Raw genomic sequence first — 14,091 nt, forward strand, 5'->3', positions numbered from 1 at the left:
AGCACACTAGTACTGTCTTGTCTGTCATACCATACCACAGAACTACAGGTTGCAGATAAATTTCTAAAGTAGTGGATTTACAGCTGTATAGGCATCACTGTGCCTTGACTACTCACATACATGACTTCCTACTTTTTATACATGAGCTAAACAACGTTAAAGCTGGAGCACAGAAGGCTCCATCCCATTGCTCCAAGTATATGAAGGGTGTTCATTCCTTCAACAACCAGGAAGGCTGCTATCTATACATGGTCCCATTTAGCCATCAGGAATCCTGAGCCTTCCTGTGACACACAGCAAGGGCTTAATGAAACAATTCTGTTCCTGGTCTTTTGCCATTAGTTATATTTATTTGGAGGTTTTATGACAGAAAATTTTAATCTGAAGTACTGGTATTGGAGGACATGCACTGCAGCATGAACATGCGCACTGCTGGGAAATCAACACACAAGGCATTTGACTTACTCCTGCTCTGCATAAACTCCTACAGCTCTGCCAGCTAAGATGATGTAAAGGCTCAGTTGCAGTGACCTTTTTGCATCATTGATACAAACCTTACACACTCAACTTTTGCATTAGTTGAAATAACTATCTTGGTGGGAGAGAAGAAACAGCAAGTACCCTTTCAGAGGGGCTGTTCTTCAGAGAATGCCACCCTGCCAGATTTTATACTGCAAGATCCAAATTCAGGTATTTATTGAGCAACAAACAGAAATGCATACGTTTAATATAAACATATAGGAGTGATTTTACTACATATGTACACAGATCAAAACAGTCTAAGCAATTAAATTGTGATTGTAAAGGCACTAAGATGCAGTCAAAGTCCGGAGAAGCATTTGTTAGAAACAGTGCTCCCCCGGCATTGCCACCCAAGCCAGGAGATGCAGAGCAAGAGATGTGAAAAGCCACAGCTCTCATACAGTATAACCCAGCTGCCCTGGAGCCACTGACCCTCAAAGCTGGGCTCTCCAGAAGATCACCAGCCAAAGGGCAGCGGCGGGCTGCGCTCTGCCCCCGCCAGCCTCCTCCAGGCAGACGCGGCCAGAGCCGGCTGCCGGGCCCAGGTGGTCCTGCGGCCACAGCCACCTTCGGCAAAAAGTAAGACACGTCCCAGCCCCGCCGGGCGCTCTGTCCGCGTCTGCCCCCGGCGGGGCTCGGGCCGGATCAGCTGTGCGGGCCTCTCCAATTAGCCACCGGGGCTCACCCACGCCCTTCCTCCCGCCGCATAAAGGCCGGCGGGGCCGCACACGCCGTCGGCAGTGATATGCCCTCACCGTGAGGAGGAGCGGTTGTGCCTGCAGCGGCTCCCCGGCCTGTCTCTGCCGGTCGTTGCCTGGTCTGCCTTGTTCGTGGATTTGGGGCCGCTTTCCTTGGTTTCGATCCCTGTCGTCACTGCGGCAGCCGGCCGCCCCGCAGAACCGCAGCGGCCCGCTTCAGCCCAGCCCGCTGCCGGTGCGCCGCCGCGGGGGCACCATGCCTGCCGCCTTCTCCGGCAAGCGCCCGGGGCTGCGGCTGCTGCTGCTGCTCTGCCTCAGTCTCTCGGGCGGGAGCCCGGCAGGTAAACGCCGCCTCGTCTCACGGGCCGGGCGGCTGTCACGCCGCAGCCGCCGCGTCCGCCCTCGGCGCCGGGATGGGCTCGGGTGGCGGGGAGCAGGGGCAGCGCCTGGGAGCTGCGGCTGAGCAAAGCGCCTCCCTGCCCTGAAGCATCCCTCTGGCTCCCCAGGGGGACGAAGCGGTGGCCCGGCAAGGCGGCTGTCTCTCGGCCTTGCCTATCTGAACGGCTGAGGCGTTTCTGTTCTCCTCGGCGTGCCCGGAGCTCCCCAGCGCTGCACCCGCCTCCCAGTACTCTCTTGTCTTTAGCTTCAAAAAAGCGTTCGGGTTTCTGGTAGACCTGCTGGGACGTAGGGACCCCTCCTCTGCCGTCCTCCGGTGAACGGTAACGTCGCCGTTGGGTGGCGTGGCCGCCTGTGCGTGCCGGTGGGCGGCGGGCTGCCGGCTGCGGCGCTGACCCGCGGGCAGCGATGTCGCGCTGCGGGCTGGCGCCTCACGGCGGGGGGTCGTTAGTCACCGGCGAGCGCCTGAGGCCGGGGCACGGCGGCTTGTCGCTGCCCTGTCCTGAAGCAAAGCATTACTGAAGCCCCCCCCCCCAACCCGGATCGGTAAGTTGCGTTACCAAAATATCAGTACGCCTGGAAGGGTGTGAGGCATGTGGCCTGGAGGATTTAATACTGTCTTTTTAAATGTGACATTTAAAGTCGGTGAAGGAAGAGGGACTTGAGCCTTCTGGGCCCTATTCTACCTCTAGTAGTTTTCAGCAGTTCAGGAGCAGGCCAGGCACTTCTAAGGCAATAGGAGTTTAAACAAGTGGATTTCTGTTGTTAATCCCTGTTTTGAAGCATTGTGGAATGGTGCAGAATGGTAATGATAGGAAATACCAGATGGCCGATGTTTGCTGTGCAAGGTGCGATTGTTGGAGCATGTCTTCCCAAGGCTGAAAGTTCTGCCAATGTGTGCATGTGAACCTTATTGCTGTGACTTTCACAATTAGTCGTTCAGCAGCATTTTCAGCCTGTGATATCTTAAGTAGTTACCTGTTTGTGCCTCTGTTGGTCTTCCTAATACTGAAAGGCACACAGTATTGCTCCCTGTGTCATGGTAACTTCTGTAATATTGGTTGTAGTTTCACATTATGTGAAAGGACAGAAAATGTGTCTTGCAGTTCCCAAGGGCTGTTTAAAATACATATACTTATGTATGCGTGCAGAGGCAATTCCGCTTTGTAGTTATTAAAGCTTCTTTAAAATATATATATGTATTTATGTACACACACATAAAACTTGAAATCCTTTCTAACAGTTAATTTCATTGATCAAAAAGTTCTATATCTATAAGTGGCCTGATAATTTGTAGGAATGTGTGAGCCATGTTACGGCAGTTTAGCCACAGGGTATCTATGTTTGACTTGCGGCTGAAAATTGTAGCCAGTGGTGGCTGAAGCAATTCTAAGTTCATGTAAAGCCACCAGTGCAATGATATCCTCTTCTGGGGATGGGGTGGGGTGGAAACCAACAAAGAAAACCCACCCTAAACAACCCACAATTAAAAAAACCTCAACAAAATTACCACAAATGTACCATCTTCCTGCAATGGTGGATCAATGTCTTGTTTTGAGCAGACATAAGTAATGAGCCACCTGCTTTAGTATCCTCTATCTGTATAAAGGTAAGTTGTTTTTTTCATACTTCTATTAGATGCTGTTATTTGTATGAACTAGGTAGGGAGGCTTCATGCTGTGATTTCCGTTCTGATTTAAATATGAGGAAGTGTGTTTTACATTGGCCATTAACCAAATAAGCAAAAAGCTAGTCAAGCATGGGGATGATCTGCACACGTGTAGCAAAGCTAAGTTCATGTTCTCTTGGAGGGAGGAGAACTAAAACTGTCTTCCAGTGAAGTCCAGAAACAGTGTGCATTCTGGAGATGTGAGGGTTCAGCAGATTTCTTCCATCAAAAGAAATGCTTGCAGTAAAAGCTACTGGATGTGCAAGGACTGAATTGCAGAAAGGTGGGTTGCACAGCCTTCTGCAGGCTCCTAAGGGAGGTACAAGAGGCCTCTTAGATTTTTATTTTGAAGTAAGTAGATTGAGGAGAGTTCTTATTCTTCTGTTACTTTTGTCATTTAGTCTTGTAACTTGGTGGTTTTGAAAAATTTAAATAATCACTTCTATTCTGCATTGAGTTGAGGGTAGTTTCTAACAAAATGTCACAACACTGTTAGTTTGCTGCTTTAATTTGATTACTGCTGTGGATGCCTAATCTAGTTGCAGCATGTGCTGCCAGATTCCTTTAGAAAAAGAAGGCTCGCCACATCTTATCTACCAGCTTCTGCCCCTAAAGCTTATATGAGTAGAGGCATGTGTTACAGACTTTGCTTCCAGGTTGGATTTTTCTGGTTGCCCTGAGGGAAGGGCTTCTATCAGGAGCATTTAGAAGTCTTTCCTGTAGATTCTCTGCCTCAGGAGAGCTCAGCCTGCAGCTTTTGCCTTTTCTAGGGGCACAAGATGGTTTCGGGTGGCTGGTTTTGGATGCTACTGAATGCTTGTGTGCATGCACAGAGTGTAAAATTGCTATTTAATTAATTGTCATTAAATTAATGATGTTAAATTAAGACAAATTATATCTCAAGCTTTTCATGTTCAGCTGCTTTTCTGGCTGAGAAAGGCAGCAAATAGATTTTAAAGCTTGAAATGTTCTGGTGATAAGAAGTGTTGTATATCCACACTTCATCCTCCAAATATTGGCTGCAGTATGGAGCAGAGGCAAGGCAGAAAAATAAATTAATGACCTCATAGTCTCACCTGCTCCTTCTATAAAGATCAGGGCATCAAGAACTCTGCAAGTTATCACACTTTGACTAAATCTAATGCAAATCAATTGTAGGCTAAGGCACACAGCCATGACTTAGATGTTTGAGAAGCTACTGCACTTTACTTGCTGTAACTGCCTGGCTTGATGACACTAATCATGCAGTGTTGGGTCATCTTGATCTCTGATGCTGTTCAGCAGGTGTATATGGGAGGAGAAGAGCGGTGCAATCTTATCTCTGTGCTATGTATTTTAATATATGGACAGATAAGGGCTGAGATGTGGAAGCACTGCAGACTAGAAATAACACTGCTTGACTGCTTTCACTTGGTACGTGAATCAAGGAAGAAAGCTAAGATGAGAACACTATTAGTATGCAAACCATGTTGCAGGTTATCTGCCTTCCTTGCTGAGACATAAGACTGCTGTGCAACTTAGCACTGGCACCTTCTAAATTTATCATCTTTGGGGATTTTAATTACTGTGCAGGTGATGCATCTACTAAGTTGACAGTCAGGTGATCCATGACATCCTTAGAATGCCTCAAGATGCTGTAGATATAAAAATTCATGGACCTTTCTTCAACCTTAGCATGAATATCAGAAGCTTAATAGCTCTTCCTGCTCTCAGCACATCTATCAAGCAGAGAACAGGACTCAGTCTTCTTACTGGCTTGGTCATAAGCCAGCAGATACTCAAGACAGAGGAGATTTCTTAATTTCTTTGCTTGGGTGAAGGGCTGGGAGGGAACACTTGGCCGTGGGACCAGTGCACTGGTATGAACAAGTATGAAGAGTGAAAAGCCTTTTGTTAAAAACCACTAATGCTTAATTTCTTCATCATATTCTTTGACTACCTCATTTTACTTTTGATCCAAGCTAGCTGAAATGTGATGGGCAGATTGAGAAAGCAGATGGTGCAAGCCAGGCATGACTCTGATGTAACTGGAGTAACTGTGTGCTGGAGGTGCCAGTGGGAGACTCTGTAGGCTGTCTATGCCTGTAGTGCTGAAATGCGGTAGGAGTGTTAGTAGTGTTGTTCACTTGTAGGAACTGGCAGGGTGCTGACTTTGCCTTCTGCTGAAGGCATGTAGTTCTCAACAAGTTTGAACACAAAGTATTATTTAGTGGTTTACTTTTCATCTATGCTTGCTGCTGGTTTAGATGTCTAGCAGAGCTTATTACCCCTTCCAGACTTGTAGTCACAACAGCAAAAATGTCCTTTTCCACCCCTGTGTAACCACTGGCCATATTGCTTAAAAGCTGCTTATATGAGATAGCAGGATGCACTCTTCCTCAAACTCAGAACTGTTATGGCAGTAGAGTATGTCCTGGAGTACTTAAGCATGTAAAGGTAATGTTTGTTTTATGCTAACTAGTTCTGCCACCCCAATTTGGGAACAGGTAGGAAGGAGCAAGCATCTCAATTTTTATAAAACATCTAGGGATGTTGAATTCTTAATAGAAGAGTGACAACAGCAACATACTCAAACTAAACAAGTGCTATGATTTAACCTTGGCTGACAACTAAGCACCACACAGCCACTTGCTTGCTCTGCCCTGGTGGGATGGGAGAGAGAATTGGAAGGGCAAAAGTGAGAAGACTTGTGGATTGAGATAAAGCTTAATAGGTAGAGCAAAAGCTGCACACATGTGCAGGCAAAGCAAAACAAGGAATTCATTCACTGCTTCCCATTGGCAGGGCAGTGTTCAGCCATCTCAGGAAAGCAGGGCTCCATCATGCAAAATGGTTCCTCGAGAAGGCAAATACAATCACTCCAAAAGTTCCCCCCTGCTTCCTTCTTCCCCCAGCTTTATATATTCAGCATGACATTGCATGGTATGGAACACTCCTTTGGGTGATTCAGGTCAGCTGACCTGGTTGTGCCCCTCCAGCTTCCTCTGGCAGGGCCTGAGAAACTGCAAAGCCCTTGACTTGATATAAACATCACCCAGCAACAACTAAAACCATCAGTGCTATCAACATTATTCTCACACCAAATCCAAAACACAGCACTGCACCAGCTACTGAGAAGAAAATGGACTCTGTCCCAGCTGAAACAAGGGCAGCAAGTCTTTTGTTTCTTCCCACGCTGTTCTTTTTCCAGTCAATATAAAGCAGACTCCTAGAGTCTTGCCTGACTACTGTAGGAGCAGAATCAGAGTTGCAGTGGTGTTAAGGAGAATGGAAGTAGTCATTAGTATTACTTGGTGAAGTCTGTTTGGCAGATGCCTTTTGGTTTGCTTACCAGGGTAAAAGAAGGAAAGGAGGTTGTTCACTGTATCACAAAACGGGGTGGACATGTAAGGTTATGATTAGGTTCATATTCTGTTAGTGAATCTGCTAATGTATGTTTAAAATTAACTAGTGTAATTGTCAAAAGCTGTGGTGGCCTAAGCCTACAAACAAGACCGATCTGCCTACAGATTATAAACTTTATTGGTCTGTTGGAATATTCCCGAGAATGGCTTTGCCTGACTGTTGGCTAACTACAGGAAAAGATCTGTATAGAAAAATTAGAGGTAAAAAATACTGCCTCTGTTCTTCAATAATTTCTTGCCTAAAATAAGCTAAAGAACTACTAAAAAATAATTCTTGCTCATTTTGGCTGTACATGCTCAGAACTTTGGGGGGTGTGTGTGAAAATGGAAGGGGGAGGTTCTGTTTGAATTCTTTTCATGCTAGATACTTCTAGCTCAGCTCAACTGAGAGAGAATGACATTTCTTTAAATCCTTTTTTCTTTTTAGATCCAACTGTGACAACACAAGATGCCAGCCACTCTCAGGCAAACTCTTTGACTAAGATGCAAACTGGACTTAATGTCTCTTCTCCTGGTAATTGTTTTATTTCAGTACACCTGAAGCTATAATAACTTTTTCCTAGTGATACTAAGTTTCCATATAAAGTTTACATTCTAATGCTGAAATGTTTTGAAATTGACTTTTCAGAAGGAACAGAAGTAAATATACCATCTAGGCCTTCTAAAGCCACTACAAGAGCTTGTTGTAAGCATCTCAAGGACCGGAAGAAGCTATTCAACTGCCAGTTGTGTGATCTGTTGCCCTTATGCATATATACCATGAAAGCAGGCAATGACCCTGGAGATGGGATAACTCCCAAACTGGAACCATTGTGGGAAGTTTGGTTCTGGAACTTATACCTGATAATTTTTCATATGATGACTCCTTATGCTTTTCTGTAGTGAGACGTTTAATAATGCCCTTGCATCACTGTGCCAGCTAGCTTCATCTGTCTATTTCTTTTGTTATGGATTTGTCAAAACCTGTTGCCCCACACTTTGTTGGCCATATTCTAGACCTTAATTGTGGTTTTGGTAGGGAGTAGAGGATAAGTTTGAGGCTGGAGAAGAAACCAATGATTGTTGATTCCATCTTTCTGTTCTCCATAAAGATCAGAGAAGCAGAAATTCAGTGATGTACCAAAGCTCATATTAGTGCAAATCAAACATGGGCTAAGGTATTTATACATAAACTCAAGCAGTTCTGACAAGTTATTCAATCTACAATTTTGTTGTTGGACATGGTAATGCTATTTACCTGTTGTTCAGAGCTTTTTAGCACAATGTATATAAGAACTAGAGGGAGTGCTGTAGCTAATAGATTCAGTAACACTTTCCATACAGAAATACACATATGAGTTAAAATACACAAAGTATTTCGTCTAATATGACCTTACCTGACTATTTTCATTTGATATGTGAATTGAAGAAAAAAGTCAGTATGAGGATCCTACTGATATGCAAGACATTTTTAAAGGGTGTCTAGTTTTATGAACAGGCACTGGCATGTTCTGACTTTATACCATGAGGGATTTTAGTAACAAGCCATATGATGTGTGTACTAGACAGATTTAAACTTGGGTGATCCATGGGAACATTGGCATGCTCATGGGCTATTTGCACACACAGACACAGGAAGATTCCCCAGAACTTTTAGCCTTCAAGTTACTTCAGGGGTAAACACCTGGACTAGTTTGTCTCCATCAGGCAGAGGTCAAGGCATGCTTGTGCTTTTGTCTAGACTAATAGGGCATCCTGTCTAGTGCTAGGAGACAGCTTAATTTTTTTTTGCTTAAAAAGCCATTTTGGACTGGTATTTGAGATTTGACAGCAGTCTACTGTTAACCACCAGATGAACTAGACTGAAGCTCTGTTCTCCATCATCCACCTTGATATACAGGTTTATTGTTACTTAACTGGCTGAAGCACAGGGGAAGGTATGACAGCCAGGCAAAAAGCTGATTGCCTGTGGCAGAGCATTTCTTGTGTTGTGAAGTGACATGTTGATAAAGAAAAAACTGCTTTACAGAATGGGCCACCAACTTGGAAGGCATGTGGTAACTCTGCTTATATTTGCTCAGAGACGTTTAGATCAAATCACTAGCAGGGACCTCCTTCAGCACAGCCAGATTCTCTGAACTGCAGCTGAGGCATGTGTTTAAAAAAATTACCTCAAAGTTCAGTATTCTATGCAGGAAAAGAGAAGTAATTCTGTGAAGATCTAGGCTTTCAGAGATACTGTTTGCATTGCAGTGATCAGTGAGCACCACCCAGTGCTTCTCTTAGTGAGAAAGCTGAAGCTGTGGCCCAATTTTCTCTTTATTTTCCCAACAGTGAGTGGTAACCTTCTCAATCTGTGGACAGGAGAGATAGTGAAGCTCCTTTCCTCCTACAAAAAAAAATAATTTCTCCTATCATGCTCTATGAATAGGCAGGTTCAATCCATAATTGCTGTTTATATATTTCTGAAATGCATTATAAAATAACAGATAATAAAGTTACTTTGTAAGCATGTAAAATGTGGGGCTTAAAACATTTAGTGCATTGTATCTACCATGGTGTGTGTAATCTATTTCTTTTGTTTCATCACTAAATGGAGAGAAATTTCATTTTTTTTGTGATAAGCTTAGTTTTTCACCTTTCAGAGCCCATGACAACTACACGAACTGTCAACAGGCAAACTCAGGGGAGCCCTTCAGATCATTTGACATTCGGACATAATGTATCTGTACCTGGTAAAAGCAATCGCATCTTGTCTTCTACTTAAATTGTTAAATATCAGTTGTCCTAAGGTTCTACCTTGATATTTTTTAATCATGTGGTTATGGTGGATTTATTAGTTGATAATTAGCAAGACAGTTTGTTTAAAGCTGTGTAGAAAGTAGCTTTGGAAACAGAAAAAATAAAATTTGCTCTAACTATTGAGTTGGCCTTTCCTTTAAGCTTAATTTGTAATGTCTTCTCCCACAGTGTGCTTCAGTTTACTAGGAACTTTTATGCACATAGTACAATACTAATGAAACAATTGTGTGTGTGGATGTGGAAGGGTGGTGCTTCCTTAGCTGGGCTACATCTGTTGTTAAAGTTGCAGTTCACTAATTTGCTTTCTTGCTCTGTTCTTGAAATGCACAGAGCATGAGAACAAGTATAGTGGTGGGAACAGACTGTTTATGCTTAGAGTTGCCTGCCTGATAGCTGTATCAAGCTTTGTAGAGCTTTATAAAGGTAGTCTCTGAAGAGTATGCAATCCATAGCCCTATAGAAAGGGGGTTTTGCTGGCCATGTTAAACCTTATAAATGTCTTTCCCTCACACAAGGAAAGGAGTGTATTTTAGTCAGGGAGATGATTGTCAATATTGGTATTCTTTGTGTGTGGAAGGGTATTCCCTGCAGTATAACAGTTTTGTGGAGCAGTGAGGGGCTCTGTGTTCAGGGGAGAACAGGGTGTTCTTGCCTCTGCATTCATTAGAGCTGCATCTATCTCTGGCTTTCTGGGTGTGGTGTTAAATTGTAGTGGCTTTGGGAATGGCAGTGTTCTTTCCTTCTGTTTCTTCTTATTTTTCTAAAGCTTACTACTTTTCCAAGCTCTACTTACATATTGGCATAGTGCTATGCAGTTTTGGGACCCACTTGTAAGCTATGAGTGACTCTTTAAATTAAGCTGTGAAATAGTTACAACTTTACAGAATTGACATTCACAATTCATTATTATATTAAAGATACAAACTGTATTCTAAAATGGCATAATTACTCTATCAGTGACTATGCAACACTGCTGCTTTAAGATTCTGGTTGTTAACACAGAAGCTGTATGAAAGGATCCCCATAGTAGTCAGCATTTGGCAAGGTCCTCTTTCCCTGCCGCCTCCACTCAAGATTGCTATAAGATTTTTCAGTTGCAATACTGCATTGACATTCACCTGTATGATTACCTTTACAGGATCATAACATAACACTTTGCTTCCCGCCACAACCTTGTTAGGTCCAGATCTTACCACGCAAGAGTTCAAGCAGGAAACCAAAGAGCACGTGTCTAATGCCACTTTTGTGGAGTATGAGATACTCCTGCCTGGTGAGTGTGTTTTTCTCTTCCAGTTATAATATATTTAATGCCTGTGATTACACACAGTCTTTTGTGTGAATTATAGAAGTATCTAGGCTGGCAACTTCATGATAAAGTTAAAATGTTCACAGGGAGCATGTCATGAGCTCAGTAAAGAAAATATGAGTAAGTTTGTTGCCATATTGGGTATTGTGTTCTAATAACTATTTTGCAGTGATTTTGAAATTGTTACTTTTTCATTAAAACAACAAGTAAAACTAACTTATGGCTATCTGTTCCTCCAAATCAGTTCAAGTGACAACTTCTCTGCACTAATGAATCTACTTGGAGAGACCATGCAAGCCAGGGTACTTGCTAACCAGAAAGTGTTAGTCAGCTTTGCAGCATTTCAAGAGTTAAAGCATGGAGAAAAGGCAAGAGAACCCTCTCCCTAAAGTAGATGTGAAGTTCCCCATTGCCAAATAATCATTTATAACTAATTTCTTGGACAACTGGTAAAACTGATCTAACCAAAATCTCTCTCAATTGGAGGAGATCAGTTAGGACTCCTTTGCAAAGTACTGGTGCAATATTTTAAGGATGAAATTGCACAGCATTTATGCTGTATTTTCTTCTAGCAGGAAGCTTGAGGTAGTGTCTATTTCCTCTGGTACTTCTGCTTTTAGTACAGAGATGCCCCAGATATCAGTCTTGCTTGTGGTTAATCTTCTACAGCATAGGGTTTTCATGTTCTATTAATTTAAAGTGTATATATTTAATATCAAAAGGTACGGATTCTATTTTTAGCCAGTGCAATTAATCTGTCTGTAAAACTGCTACTGTGAAACCAATTCCATTTGTAAAATTCCTTTGATCATAAACAACCTCAACAAGGTGAGTTATGCTTGGCTCATTGAGTGTAGTGGCTCTAATAAATGAGTTGCTGTATCTGACTTTGCTCTGCTATGAAAGACTAAGGTGTTGCTCCTCTTAAGTTTTACTCCAGTTGAACAGATCTGTAATATTTTGGCTGGGACTTGAAGTTCTGGGCACACTGTTTTGCAGGCTGAAAATATCTCTGCCAGATCCAGTAAAGTTCAAATATTCAATGGGAGTATGTGGTACTTCCACTTCAGCCAGACTTTGCTGCTTCTTAGGTATGACTTGCATTAGTAAGTCAGTGAGCTGTACCTTAAAACTTCCTTTTCTCTGAGAAAGAAATTAAACTGAAATACAGCTGCACTTTGATCATCAGGTACTACAGGGTGGGTCTAGGATTGAGGTGAGGTTGGAATAAGCTTTCATAGAGTATTCAGGAGGGCTAACCACAGTTGTATCTATAAGGTGTGAAAGAAAAGGCCAATTATGAAATAAAATGTCAGTGCTGATGGGTACGAAGTCAAGTGTTCTCTTATAAAAGGCTGTTTGGTTCAGAGAAGATATGTGCTGTTGAAACTTACTTTTTGGATATGCACATTTTACGGTCATGAAGCTTGTTAAAAAAGCATCCATTTTTTTCTACTGTATTAAAAGTTTTCACATTGTAATTTTACTGGCTTGCCACTAGGAAGGCAAAGGCAGCCGTAAATAGATTTGAAGGCTGTTTCGTTTCAAGTTGAGTAGCTATAGCATGACAGGCCAGATCCAACAGTGTTAAGGTTTTAGATTTTGCCAATAACTTCACTCAGTATCATGAAAATCTGCATCTGGCTAAAGCCTGGATGCTTATATTTATAAATCTAGCTCCTTTTGATATTACAAATATAACTCACTAATATCTTTAATCCAATAAATCCTGCTTTTTTTAATACCAAATGTGAAGTCAAAAAGGCAAGCATATATTGCTCCCTCTGAGAGCTAAGTAGTACTTAATATATTTTGGCTTGTTAGACTTATGCTCCTACATAATTTATCTTGTTTTCAGTGAAATGAGTATCTGTGTTTCTATATAGGAAGTTTACCTACAGGATGGACTGACTGTGTTTTTGTAATGACTTGTATCAAAACTAATTTATGACTTCAGAAAATCAGTGTCAAACACTGACTGATTTTGGTTTTCTTACCCTGGAAAGTATAACGGCAGCACACTGTATCCACCTGTAATCCAGCATGTGTCAAACAGTCTTTGAATCTCTTCCCTGAAAATGATGAAAGATTTTTTTCATAAAATTCTTCACACTTTTTAGGTGTTTCTGGTACTTCCACGGAAAAGAATATCACTTTAGACCGTGCAACTAGAATTGAGCTTTCATGCAGATTGGACAATAAACACTCTCATTTAAAAAGTCTTCAAGTCACTTGGAAGTGGGGAAATGAAACACTCAGACACATCAACAAAACTGAAAACAGCTGGGGCATCCAGTAAGTAGCGATCTTTATGTTTTGACTTCAAGTTCTGAGTTTATCACATGCATATACACTACTCAATACTAGTTATATGTATATTAAGAGAATTGTAGCTGATGCACCATGAGGCTGCACTGCCATTCGGTGAGACCTGGACAGACTGGAGAATTGGGCAGAGAGGAACAAAGGCAGGTGTGAGGTCCTGTGCCCAGGGAGGAACAACCCCACACACCAGCACAGGCTGGGGCTGACCTGCTGTAAGGCAGCTCTGCGGGGAAGGACCTGGGAGTGCTGCGGGACAGCAAGGTGCCCATGAGCCAGCAGTGTGCCCTGGTGGCCAAGGCCAGTGGGATCCTGGGGGGCATTAGGAGGAGCGTGGCCAGCAGGTCGAGGGAGGTGATCCTCCCCTTCTACTCTGCACTGGCAAGGCTGCACATGGAGTGCTGTGTCCAGTTCTGGGCTCCCCAATTCAAGAGAGAGAGGGAACTGCTGGAGAGGGTCCAGCAAATGGCTATGAAGATGAGGGGACTGCAGCATGTTAGGAAGGGCTGAAAGAGCTGGGCCTGCTCAGCCTGGAGACAAGATCTTATCAATGTCTACACATATCTTAAGGGCCAGTGTCAGAGGATGGGCCAGGCTCCTTTCAGTAGAGCTCAGAGACAGGACAAGGGGCAATAGGCACAAACTGCAACACAAGAAGTTCCACCTAATGTGAAGAACAACTTTACCTTGAAGGTGACAGAGCACTGGAACAGGCTGCCCAGAGAGGCTGTGGAGTAGTCGTCTCTAGAGACATGAGACATTCAAAACCTGCCTGGATGTGATCCTCTGTAATGTGCTCTAGGTGACCCTGCTTTAGCAGGGCTTTGGACTAGATGACCTCCAGAGGTCCCTTCCAACCCTGACTATTCTGTGATTCTGTGGTGATTAATATATGCCCATAATTGACATACTGAAGCTGCAGGAAAGAGAAGGGTTGCAGTTACCTCAAGCCTGAAGGAAGAGCTCCTGTTCTTTTTCTAGTGCTGGAAAACA

General features: G+C 43.1%; 1 protein-coding gene across 3 annotated transcripts in view; it reads left to right on the top strand.

The window, feature by feature from the left end:
* The first annotated feature begins 688 nt into the window (after positions 1-688).
* Positions 689-14,091, top strand: part of EMB (embigin) — a 28,406-nt gene continuing 15,003 nt past the window's right edge. For 2 of the 3 annotated variants that reach the window (XM_037374252.1, XM_037374253.1), the window contains exons 1-5: positions 689-1,561; positions 7,117-7,203; positions 9,314-9,403; positions 10,651-10,740; positions 12,897-13,071. In XM_037374252.1, the coding sequence (XP_037230149.1) occupies positions 1,477-1,561; positions 7,117-7,203; positions 9,314-9,403; positions 10,651-10,740; positions 12,897-13,071 (527 nt within the window). In that variant the 5' untranslated portion in view covers positions 689-1,476. The remainder of the gene's footprint in view (positions 1,562-7,116; positions 7,204-9,313; positions 9,404-10,650; positions 10,741-12,896; positions 13,072-14,091) is intronic. The other variant, XM_037374254.1, reaches the window with a different exon arrangement.

This window comes from Falco rusticolus, chromosome Z (assembly GCF_015220075.1).
Source record: "Falco rusticolus isolate bFalRus1 chromosome Z, bFalRus1.pri, whole genome shotgun sequence".
NCBI classification, from domain to species: domain Eukaryota; kingdom Metazoa; phylum Chordata; class Aves; order Falconiformes; family Falconidae; genus Falco; species Falco rusticolus.